The 11,429-nt window shown below is 39.5% G+C and overlaps 2 protein-coding genes and 1 long non-coding RNA gene across 3 annotated transcripts; 1 reads left to right on the top strand and 2 right to left on the bottom strand.

The window, feature by feature from the left end:
• Positions 1-354: 354 nt before the first annotated feature.
• Positions 355-1,810, bottom strand: LOC306827302. The gene is made up of 3 exons (XR_013779613.1): positions 1,644-1,810; positions 816-849; positions 355-589 (listed from the first exon to the last, which is right to left on the bottom strand). It is a non-coding gene; the product is annotated as an uncharacterized lncRNA (long non-coding RNA).
• Positions 1,811-2,502: 692 nt separating this feature from the next.
• On the top strand, positions 2,503-6,146 carry sdr39u1 (short chain dehydrogenase/reductase family 39U, member 1). The gene is made up of 6 exons (XM_079349012.1): positions 2,503-2,668; positions 3,393-3,499; positions 3,635-3,717; positions 4,365-4,486; positions 4,568-4,720; positions 5,224-6,146. Exons 1-6 carry the CDS (start codon positions 2,653-2,655, stop codon positions 5,649-5,651), a joined length of 909 nt encoding a protein of 302 aa, XP_079205138.1. The 5' UTR covers positions 2,503-2,652; the 3' UTR covers positions 5,652-6,146.
• Positions 6,147-6,233: 87 nt separating this feature from the next.
• On the bottom strand, positions 6,234-11,397 carry mettl17 (methyltransferase like 17). Its single transcript, XM_079349011.1, has 14 exons — positions 10,982-11,397; positions 10,062-10,203; positions 9,815-9,964; positions 9,623-9,710; positions 9,172-9,253; positions 9,017-9,090; positions 8,835-8,929; positions 8,674-8,744; positions 8,169-8,276; positions 7,947-8,015; positions 7,811-7,861; positions 7,622-7,714; positions 7,011-7,207; positions 6,234-6,421 (listed from the first exon to the last, which is right to left on the bottom strand). The coding sequence occupies exons 1-14, from the start codon at positions 11,042-11,044 to the stop codon at positions 6,328-6,330; spliced, it is 1,377 nt and encodes a 458-aa protein (XP_079205137.1). The 5' UTR covers positions 11,045-11,397; the 3' UTR covers positions 6,234-6,327.
• Between the last annotated feature and the right edge of the window lie 32 nt (positions 11,398-11,429).

The following is an 11,429-nucleotide window of genomic DNA, read 5'->3' as shown; positions in this document are numbered from 1 at the left end:
ACCGGGTTAATAAAGTACATGAAATAACTCCAACCATTTCCCCCCTATTGTCCAATTGATAAAACACATCTGGTGTCATCAGGTGAATCTGTTCATTTGGCCAGTTTTTCAGAAGATTTTTGCACAGCAAGATGGTTCAGTCTACAGTCTCGACCACCATTCATGTGCGCTTGAAACTAATCTCTTTGATCTAGTTTATAGACTATTATATCCATCTTTAATTCGATAATCCACCTGCCAACAGACAAGTCATCCGAGTTTTTGGAGAGAATTTTACTATCAAGACCAAGCCACCGATTGCTATTCTGTATCCCAATTTAAAAGCTATAAAATGCTAATTAAGTAGCAGACATCTTTAAAAAGTCAAATGTAGCTTTAATTAGCAGTTAAATACACAGTTCAGACAAAGTGATACTTTCAATACAAGACTTTGACAGTACATATGCAGACATACGTTTTAAGAGAAGTAATAACTACTGGTTTCAAGTGTGCGCAATTATATAACTTAACATTAATTCAGGTTCTTCTAAACACAAATTGGTATCTTTGGCGATCCAGTCGACAAGCATTCACGATGAGTTCTCATTACCTGTAAAGCAAAAGGAATAAATTAATACCTGGATTTTAGTTGAGCATCACATATGAGGCTGAAGGTAGTGTTGCATTAAAACCAAATTTATAGGTTGGAATTCATTACATTACAGAGCTACATCAAGACTGTGCATTGCTATAATGACATATTCTACCAAAAGGACACATTATGATTAGTGTATTCAACAGTGTGCAACGATTGAGTTCAAAAGTCAACTACTGACCTGAAGGGGAATTCTCCAGCCCATGCTCGGAAACCTTAAGACAGAAAAGGAAAGGAAGGTTAGATTCAATGTACAAAGTGAACAAAGGGCCTGGCGTATCTGCACAGTCAAACCCATCAGCGCAGTGAAAGAATAATCATGAGGTTCAGGTGAAACACGGACTCACATGCAACTCATCATTAAGGTTTGACTGGACAATGCAGAACTCAGATTCAGGATTGGTTATTTAAAAACTATTACTTTCCTAAGGATTTAATTTGTGGGACACATTTAAAAGTAATTCTCTAAAACTGTGATAATTTAAACGTTTTTAGTGGCTTGCAAACTGTTCTTAATCTAAAACAAAAGTTATTTCCTAATACAGTTACTACTTTAAAATAGAGAAACAGCTCCTTTAATGACGTTAAATTCCAGCAAGGTAAAACTTAAAATATCAACTAAGCACATTTCTATTTAATTTATGTGAATCAATCTAAAGCTGAGAGCTGATAGTTGCACATACACATGGCTGCAAGACAAGCATGCTTTAAGGTCACCAATCAAAGTGAAAGTGTTTAGTAACATATAACACCTTGCTGTTCATCATGCTGTTAAGTCATTTTGATACATATAGTAATTAACTCTGATACAAGATTTCATCATGAGCATTAATCTGTAGGACAAGGCCTCAGCAGCACAGACCATGAGGTCAGTTTGGCGCTAATACTGAAGCAGCGAGCTAACAACCAAATCAACAAGGATGTAATAACCACTGTGAAGCAGATCTAAAGACATCTTGAGCTCTACATAAAATCATAAACTAATCACAAAGAACATGTTAACATTTACCAGAGATGAAGCTCAAACACGTTGTGTCTTGATTCGCCACCACAGCCCGTGTTGCCCCCTTTCACCGCAACAAAGAAGAGAGAGCGCTGATGAGGCTGCGGCTCTATTTATGTCTTTATCAAAACCACGTGTTTCTGTCCTCCGTCACAGAACATGCAGCTTCCGGGTCTGCTGCACTTTATATTAAACAGCTCCAAACAGCGCTTAAGGAATACGATGTTATTAACAAAGTATGATCTTATGTACGGGCATGAATAATGCTCATCATTTTCAAAAGCAGTTATTTACTGGATTGTGTTTACATGCATGTCATATAGTCAATTATTTTTCTTTTTTTCTTTTTTCTTTTTACAGTCTATAGTCAATGCGCATTCTTGCGTCCAAAGAAATCAATCACTAAAAACAATAAGACAATATTTTAATCCACAAGAAATTATATTGTTTATAATATCAACCCTGTTTTATAGTATTGGTGTACCCTACTAAATATTCTTTTCCTTTTCTATGCGTTTTTTTTTTGCTATCTTTTACATCTTTTCAAATGTTGGTGACACTAATGAGCCATGCATTCAACAAATCGTTCATCTTTTGAAGATAAACCCAATTTAGACTAAATTAAACTTTAAATAATTCGAGTGTGACGTACATTAAAGGTACTATTCAAACAAATCAAACCAAACTGAGCTAAAACGACCAAAAAAACGAATTAATAAACTCCAAATTCCCTCAAACTTGTTTCAGCTAGAGGCAAAAATAAACGTAAGCGTTTATTAAAATAACCTTATTAAACATCGCACCTGCCCCTACAAAACACTTTCCAAGCAGTCGTTTCTACCCAAGAACTACAAAATGACGTATATAATTTCCCAGCTACGGAACACGTAGTGGTCCAAAAAGTTAAAACGCCTTTTACACAGTGTTCGCTGCTGCCTACAGTAGTAGGACGAAAGGAAACATTGTCACCTGCACCTGTTTTTGAACTCACATAGGAAGAAGAAGAGTAACCATCATGAGGATATTGATAGGTATGTACATTACTTCTGAATAAGACATTCTTCTTTCTTTAAAACATCTCCGAAAGGTCAATGTGACATATCGCCTCCAGCTAGCAGTTTCCTTGTGTTAGCATTGTAGGCATAAAGTGCTGTGTGTTGCGTCTTGTGCCAATGCAAAAGACTTAATACTACAGCACCATAGCTGTTTGGTTAAATCCATACCACTGTCTGTATGTTTTTTTATTTGCAGTCCAAAGCTTGCATAAGTTACACATACGCCTGTTTTGTAAGCGTGCACAGTGCGCATGCGCACAGTCCTTACCGTGTAGTGTTTAGGAGTCAGGAGTAAAACGTTTTTTTCCCAGCAGACTGACTTCATATTGTTTATGCAAATATCTTTAAAAGCAGTTTCATAATTTTTTTCTTTTGTGCGGTTTGAACTGTCCATTCTTGCATCTCTATAATCTGTGTCTGGTTTGTGGTTTTCTTTTACATGCAGTTTCTCTCATAGGATATAACACAATATTTAATATTAAATGTTGTTGATCAAAACAGTGGCACAACTCTGCAGCTGACAAGAACACTGGAGCTCTCTGATTGTTTCGTCTTGATTGTCTTTTTTTTTTTTTTTTTTTTTTTTTTTTTTTATTATTGATCACTAAACACTGCTCACACGATTACAGCAAATCCCACAATGCAAATTCTCCTATTGGGGCAATAATTAAGTTTTAATCATTCATTCATTGTCCCGTAGGAGGGGGGTCTGGCTTTGTGGGCCGTGAACTGACTCGCCTTCTCAAAACAAAAGGTCACGAGGTTACCATTGTATCTCGCCAGCCTGGTCCAGGAAAAATAACATGGGTATGATGATGTCAAATTAATTCAGACTTGTAATGCTTGTTGTGTCCATCATACTTTTGTGAGCAATCTACAGCACTGTGCTGGGCTCCAAAATCCAGTCTTTTACACGCCTATTGTGCTATTGTGCTTCTGCAGGGTGAGTTGGAGTCTAACGGCCTCCCACCATGTGACGGCGCTGTCAACTTGGCTGGAGAAAATCTGATGAACCCTCTGCGATGGTGAGAGGGACAACTTAAATCAGCCCCACTATTTTGGGCATTGCAAAATGCAAATACAGTAAAATGTTCAAAAGTTTGTGGATATTCTTGAAGCCAAGTCCATAGAGAAATGTTTTTTGAGTTTTTGTGGGGGGGGAAAGCACAATTTACTTTCTCTCACCCACTTCATTGTTTTTAGTAGGAACTTAGCTGTGATCCAGCCAGTATCACCAAATAATACGGCTCACACAGTGAATATAAAACAGATTCCTGCAGTTCTCCAAATGTGGTAGAGGAGCTACTCAAGTATGAAGGCTGTCGAGGGAAATATTCAACAATCACATATACATGCTTTATTCAGTCGCCCAAATACTACTGACCATGTTGTCTGTTTGAACTGCATTGTCTAAGCTTTCAATTTATTCTCTTGTCTATGTGAACAAGAAATGGAACTGAAAGCTCCTCTTCACATTAGTGATGAAAACATAGACATCTTTTATCTTGCTGCAGGTCACGAAGAGGAGACATCAGTAGTCATATCAGCATGTTTCAAAAGTTGCTGAGACTCCTCACAGGACTTTTTTTGTTTACTGTTCAGAAAGAGTTGTCGTGGACACAAGCTGTCTTTTTGTACGCAGATCTCAACCTTTTATTGTTTCTGTTTTCAGGTGGAATGAAAGTTATAGAAAGGATCTGTTTTCCAGTCGCGTCGACACCACTAAAACTCTGGCTCAAGCTATCGCTGATTCACCGAGTCCTCCTCACTCCTGGGTCCTGGTGTCAGGAGTAGGTAAGTGTCCATGGTGTGATTTACTGAAGCAGGTCACGCCTCACACAGAGAGTGTAAACGCTTCATGTTGTCGTCCCACAGCTTGTTACAAACCCAGCCTGACAGCTGAGTACACGGAGGACAGTGCATGGACACCATTTGACCTCCTCTCCAGACTGGTGAAAGAATGGGAGGCCTCTGCGCTTCTTCCTGAGAGTGTGGCCACGACCACCAAACAAGTCGTCATCAGACCCGGTTTGTTTTCACTTTTACATACAGTTCACTTATTCTGATTGTGAAATGTCCAGTGAGCACATATTCCAGCGCTCTTTTCTGTTTGAGAACAATTGTTTCTCCCTTTGTGTTTTTATTTAGAATATAAAAATGTATCAGCAGAAGATTTACCTGAAGGGTCTTTGTGAGTCAGTAACTGGGTTGCAGCTTCACTTTTAGATTTAAGCAGTTTAACTTTTTCCTGATGGATGACTACAAGACCTTTAAACATGAGTGACATTAAAAAGTATTAACATCAAATTATTCTTGTAAAAAATATCACAGAGTGGATTCCTTCTCTCAGACAGGATCCAGAGAAAGAACTAATCGCTTCATGAAAATGTATTGAGTTAATCAGAGTCTAACTTTATTTTAAACTTCTTCAGTTCTTCTCTGAGAGCGCCGACCTTTCACCGAGCCCTCTTCTTTTTGCACTCTTGAGTAATGTTGTGTAACTGAACGGTGACTGTTGGTTGGTCCACCAGGGGCCGTGCTGGGTCGCGATGGAGGTGCCATGAAGCAGATGCTGCTGCCCTTCTGGCTCGGCCTCGGGGGCACTCTGGGGTCAGGAAGACAGCCGTTTCCCTGGATCCACGTCTCCGACCTGGCAGGAATCATCGCCCACGCCCTGGAGCCCCCCGCCGACACCCCTCCCCCTTCACAACTCGTGTTGAACGGAGTCGCACCTGCACTGAACACCAACTACGAGTTTACTAAAGAACTGGGCCGGGTCTTGAGGAGGCCAACCATTTTTCCTGTGCCTGGCTTTGTCATGAACACCCTGATGGGCTCTGAGAGGGCGATCGTGCTCACGCAGGGCCAGAAAGTCATACCAAAGAGGACTCAAGAGGTCGGATTCGAGTACAAATATCCAGACTTAACTTCAGCACTGAAAGAGATTGTAGGAAGTTAACAGCTGTTGAAGGAAACGTTGTGTTCACATTTACTGTATTACAAGAATTTCAGGTATTATTAAAGCTCAAATCAACTTTGGAAGAAACTTTTGGGGTCAGAAATGTGTCAGATCAGAACCAGTTACTGGATGTGGTTTAAATAACCTTCTGAGAGTTTATACTGTGAATGAAAGCCCCTCATTGCTGGTTTATAATACTGATAAAAATGATGTCATCTAAAAAGCAAACACGAATATCAACCTCAAGATTGATGCGATCATTTTTATCGTCTGTATCGGCTGCAACACATTCTGAAAATGAGTAATTATTTTGACCGTTTAAAGAAAGCAGGTTGAGATTGTTTGTCACACAAAAAATCAGCAGTAAAATCTACGTCCTTTGTCCACAGGGGGCGCCAAAAACACCAAATATCTTACAGGAGCTTTAAAATCTCTAAAGACGATTTATTACTGATCTATTGCAGGTGGTGCACAATAAAAGTGGATGAATCAGGATATAGTGTGACTTTTTATTGAAGTAATCAGGTTATCAAATGAGTCAGTCAGGAAATAAAGGCTTTTGTATTCTGTTGAACTCATCAGTCCTGGGATGGAAGTCGTTTTTCATTTTAATCACATGTTTCAATCGTTTCAAATTCCAAAGTACGAGTCTTGTTTCCTCTGTCATGTTGAGTCATCACTCTGAATCAGTCTGGATGTCTTCATCGGCTTTCTGGATGACTGGAACTTGATCTCCCCAGTCGCTGTTCCGAGCACAGCGGTACACATCTCTGATTGGAAGAAATGAAACGGTTTTCAGTGAAAGTCAACACTGGACAAACATTCAATTTAATTCAGCCTTCAATAAACGCAGGGCCGGGGAACAACACTGTGTCAAAGAACCTGTTCAAAAAGAAAGTCAAGAAATGTGAAGGTCCAAACGCTGGTGTTACATTTCTGCTTGATTGATCACCATGGTAACATAAGTCTTTGTTTGCTGATCATTTCTGGTTAAATTACACAGCTGCTTATGTTTACACATCCAAGTTTGGAGAAGTTTGTCTTCGTTAAGTTTCATGTTTAGTTGGCATGTTTTTAAACAGTAATGATTCAGTAATTTAATCCAGTAATGAATGTGTATAGGAAATAACTAAAACATAAATCTGTGATGAATTAAAGTGTGTTAATACTCCCCCAAAAGTTTATTTTCACACAATTCTCCCTTTTACAAAAGGAAAACAGACGAACCCTGATATGTTAAACAAGCTTCAATCCTACATCAGCTCTTTAGCCACGTTGTTTAGGTTAATTCAAACTCGGCTTAATGCTTCATTTAATAAAAGCAGACGCGGCTGCAGATGAGGTGAACAGCATCCTTACCTGCCGTGTTTTCGTGCGGTCACCACCAGGTGTTGTAGCTTTCCATCAGAGCAGCACATCCGACAGTGGACGTGTCTTGTCCTGCGCAGCACCGGTGCAGTCAGCCTGGCCCAGTCCACACCTTCGGCGTCTGCCGTCGCTGGTTCAGTCCGAGACATAATCAGGTAGCTGAACTTCTCCCTCTGCTGGTCGTTGTGCTGCAAACAAAAACACACTGTTTATAAGTGGAATCTTTACATGCTTTGACTTTTTGTTAGATAGCAGAAATTAAAATCTCATGGAATCTGTTCACATTTTTGCTTTACTGATGTTAAAGAAATGGTGTTCAGCCTACAAACAGATTTTGTCAAAGGCACTGAGGCCTAATTATAAGAAAATAATTGCTCGATTTTGGCAAAAGCACAAGTAAATCCTATCTATTCCTATATCTAACTTCATAATTAACATGCTGACTAATTTGACAAAATAGAGTATAGCATTAAATGTCCACTTAAGAACTATTTTGTAGTATTACTCATTTTGAAATCGAGCATAAACTTCCATGCACGACCTTCTTAACCGGACTCTCTGATAATTCAGCTGTAGAAATCAAATCCAGAGTGTAAGCTCACCCCGGGCAGAGGCAGAGGTTTGTACTGCTGCTGGAAGTTACAGGGTGCGAAGGGTTCACCAGCCAGTTTCGGACAAGTCAGTTCATGAGGACACTGGAAACAAAAAAGAAAAAATCAAATCAAGAGAGCTGTGACACTGCCGGTTCAGAGTCTGGGAGCGTGTTTGAAACCAGCTGAGATTGAACGTACCGGAGCAAACACTGACGCTGGTCTGGGGTCATGAACAGTCTTCTCTTGTTTCTGGAGAAAAACAACTTTGAGTCAACACTCTGATTGTTCTGTTTAAATGATTCAAACAACAGATGTCTCCAGTGTTTTTGAATACCTTTAATAAAGAGTCTCTGGCCTCCATAAGCATCTGGTGACCCTCTTTGGTTCCATTTTCCACCAGCACCTTTACCAGTAAACACAATTAAATGTGATTAAAGAGCACATTAACAAAATAACAAACTACTCCGGAAGGCATGTTTGGACGTCACATGTCTCAAAATCTAGTATTAAATTCAAACTACTGTATCAGTGAAGTTTTGAGATTGTTTCCACGAACCAGGTACGAGCTCGTCTTTCTCCACAGAGTCATCACTGCCTCTTCTCGGTCCTTCGCATTCTGAAGCTCTGAAAGGGTGAAAGCTGCCGTCACCAGGTCGAACTGCACCTGGAAGGAGAAACACACGACAATCCGACATCAGTATGTGAAGCTGCTTTTTAAAACACAGGAAAAAAAAGAAAGAAAAAAAAAACAGATTCAAAAGAGGGCGATCCTGAGGGTGAGTCGTGCTTTTCTTTTAAGTAAGTCTGCTTTTTCTTCTCTCTTCTTCGTGTCTCTGATTAGCCAGAGAGGCAAACAGTCATTATCAAAACCAGCCTTTATTTAGTGGAAAAATAAACAGGAGTCTGTCTTCACACGTCACATTTTATGCAACAGATACACATGAGAAATGTTGCTTTTTTTTCGGTACCTTTGACTGGGACCACATAAACAAACTCCTACAGAGTACTATAAGTTAAAGAACATGCTTTTTTGATACCTCTAATAAAAACTGGGCTTTTACCTTTGGAGAGACGGGGAGGAACTGTCGGAAATAGACTTGCTTGATGTGAGGTTCAGCTCTTTCATCATCGCCTGATCAAAACATCAAATATTGTATGAAGAAAAAAAAAAAAGAGCCCAAACAAAAGTGTCACAATTCAAAACTGATAGAAGTGTATGTACCTTTGAGGAGCCGTTCTGCGAGGATGTTCATGGGCCCAGAGCTGTCCACACACACCATCTCCTTCAATGTGTCACCCCAACATGAGTGTGACGCCCTGCATGAAACACAGAGAGAGTCAGTTCATTCGTCATGTCATTTTTATATGAGCTCTCTTTATGTGGCAGAAGAGTTTTGTTCTAACCAGACAACTGTTCCCAGCCCTGAACCGAAGTCCAGCAGAGATTGGGGGGCAAAAGATGGATCCCTCTTCTTGATCTGAATCAATGTGGGGAAAACTGTTATTGCTATAATTATTACTACAAGATAAAAACTATCAGCCAATAAGCTCCTCATTACCTCATTTAAAGCTCTCCTCACTGCTGCATAACCCCCGGCCAGTCGAGCCGCCATGTACACCACACCTAACTCTTCATCATACCTGAAAACAGAGAAAGGCTGTTTATTATTGACTCCCCGACATCTCAAAATCAATGCAGAGGTTGTAGGAGTCCGACGCGTCTTCTAAACCAGAAACTGGGTCAAACTGTTACTTCACTTGTGGAATTATTCAGATCCTTACATGCTAACAAAGAGTTCCTGACACTGAAGTTCATCTTGTGAACTTTAATTGAACTTACTGTCAATAGAAAAAACTAAAATAAGTTTAACATTTTCCCTTAAAACAAACATTTTAGGTTTAGGTTTAAAAGGTTGAATCTTGATGAGATTGTTTCTGAACATGCGTCTCCAGTTATTTCATGAATAGTCTTTTCATATACTAGAAAACATAGATAAACGCAAGCGTTACTTCATGGGAGTCCAGTGGTATGTGGTTCTCCGGAGCTCTGAAACCACTTTCCTCCTGATGCGGTCTTCCAGCGCTTGTTCATCTAAATCTGTACAGTAAAGCACATTTACTTTCCCAAAGCTGCTGCAGTGCATTATGTCTTTGCAGTCTTTAATCAACCATTCGAATGAGTTTGCTCCATGCGTCACCCACCTCCTCTCTTCTCCATGGCTTTCTCCCACAGTTCTTTCTCCAGGCCGATAGCTTTCTGCCTCAGAGTTGAATCATCGATTGCCCGTTTTCGACTCCAGAGAAAATTTTTGAAGCTATGAGCGCGGTCTGTCAGCCGATTCACCTCGGCTCCTACAGGTGGACCCAGGGATAGAAGAGTCAGCATTTTGTCTCATTTCAGGGTCCAGAAAAGATACCATGTGATGGCCAAATGCACAAGGTAACCTACTGTGAATAATGGACTGTGCAGCAACCTGCAGAACATCAGGAAGGCACAGAGTTTTCAGGTTGGTCACACCTGGATGCTTTCTGTGTAGTTCTCCTTTTAGGAAATCGACCTGGGAGTGCGGATGTGCAGCAGCACTCATTCCCTGAGATATATAGGAAGAAAAAACATTTTTGGTTAATAGCAACCAACCTCCCTCTCATTCGGACTCAACAACAATAACCATACACACAAATTTAATACTGCTGAAGTTAAATTGTTGGTATTCAATTAATCTATCCATTGCAGATTACATTATTACCCTTCTGAGACACTAAAGTTATTGTAATAGATTTGTGCTCTTCGATTTCTTCTTAGATCTTTAATGGATTTACAGGAAATCCACATGGTCACAATCTGCAAACTTTTCGCATATATTTTTAAGAAACAAAACAAAACAAAACATTTTACTGTCATTTTAAAAGATTTTGGAACAAATAATATAGGCAATACAGAGAAAACCTACAAATTTACAAATTTCTTATTAATAAACCTATCCCACCCACAGACACACTCACACAATAATAACATAAATAATATTAATAAATTTAAAAAATAATAAATTAATACTAACACTTACAATCGGAATACATAAATAAAATAATAATAATAAAATAAAATAAAAATGAGAGTATTTGATGTGTATTATTCTCCACAAGAACAAAGTTCTTTTGTAAACCTCTGCAGACTATCCCGTCTAATGATTGGTAAAATGTTATAGAAATATAGTCAAGGATGTTTATGACTTTCATCTAAACTGCGTTATGGGCGACACTATGCCTGCTCTTTCTTATTTTGTCTTGATTTTAACAGTGTTTTTCTGCCTGTTTGACCTCCATAGTTTTAATATGTTGTGTTTAATGAGACACACAAACTGCACTCACCCTGCTCATCACCTTCACAACCTTCTGACAGACAGCACAGGCTCCATAACTCCGTGCTGCCATGTCTTCAGGGCCCAAACGGCGATTTCTTGAGTTTAAAAAAAAGGATTAACCTTTGTTTTTCATCCACGCCGCTGCACAAGTGGCATGTTTGGACGTCCAACAATCCTTCGACAAAATAAGCCCGACTATCAGGTTGAGGCGGAACCTAAAAGTCGCGAAGTTTGGTTCCCCCTGCTCTCACTAACTGCTGTCCTGGTTTGGTTTCCGGTTACAGTCGAATAAAAAAAATAATGAACGGATAAAATAATATTTATTTATGATATTATAGACAGAGTATTGCTAACATGTGGACTATCAAAAGCTAGAGTCGGACAATTTATCTCAAGCCTTTTGTTTTAAAGGCATTGCCATGGTAACGTTTAACGCGCCAAGGCTTGGGCGCATG

The sequence above is a fragment of the Symphodus melops genome (genome assembly GCF_947650265.1).
Source record: "Symphodus melops genome assembly, chromosome: 7".
Classification (NCBI taxonomy): domain Eukaryota; kingdom Metazoa; phylum Chordata; class Actinopteri; order Labriformes; family Labridae; genus Symphodus; species Symphodus melops.
Note: the sequence above shows the minus strand (reverse complement) of the source record. Positions and strands in the feature narration are given on the sequence as shown.

Excerpts from the sequence above, each read along its gene's own strand:
- mettl17 (XM_079349011.1), bottom strand. The coding sequence starts at position 11,044 with ATGGCAGCACGGAGTTATGGAGCCTGTGCTGTCTGTCAGAAGGTTGTG. Across the intron at positions 8,930-9,016 it reads GGGCTGGGAACAGTTGTCTG|GGCGTCACACTCATGTTGGG; the intron begins GTTAGAACAAAA and ends TGTTTCATGCAG. Across the intron at positions 7,862-7,946 it reads CCAGAGACTCTTTATTAAAG|AAACAAGAGAAGACTGTTCA; the intron begins GTATTCAAAAAC and ends GTTTTTCTCCAG.
- sdr39u1 (XM_079349012.1), top strand. Across the intron at positions 3,718-4,364 it reads CTGATGAACCCTCTGCGATG|GTGGAATGAAAGTTATAGAA; the intron begins GTGAGAGGGACA and ends TTCTGTTTTCAG. Across the intron at positions 4,721-5,223 it reads ACAAGTCGTCATCAGACCCG|GGGCCGTGCTGGGTCGCGAT; the intron begins GTTTGTTTTCAC and ends TTGGTCCACCAG.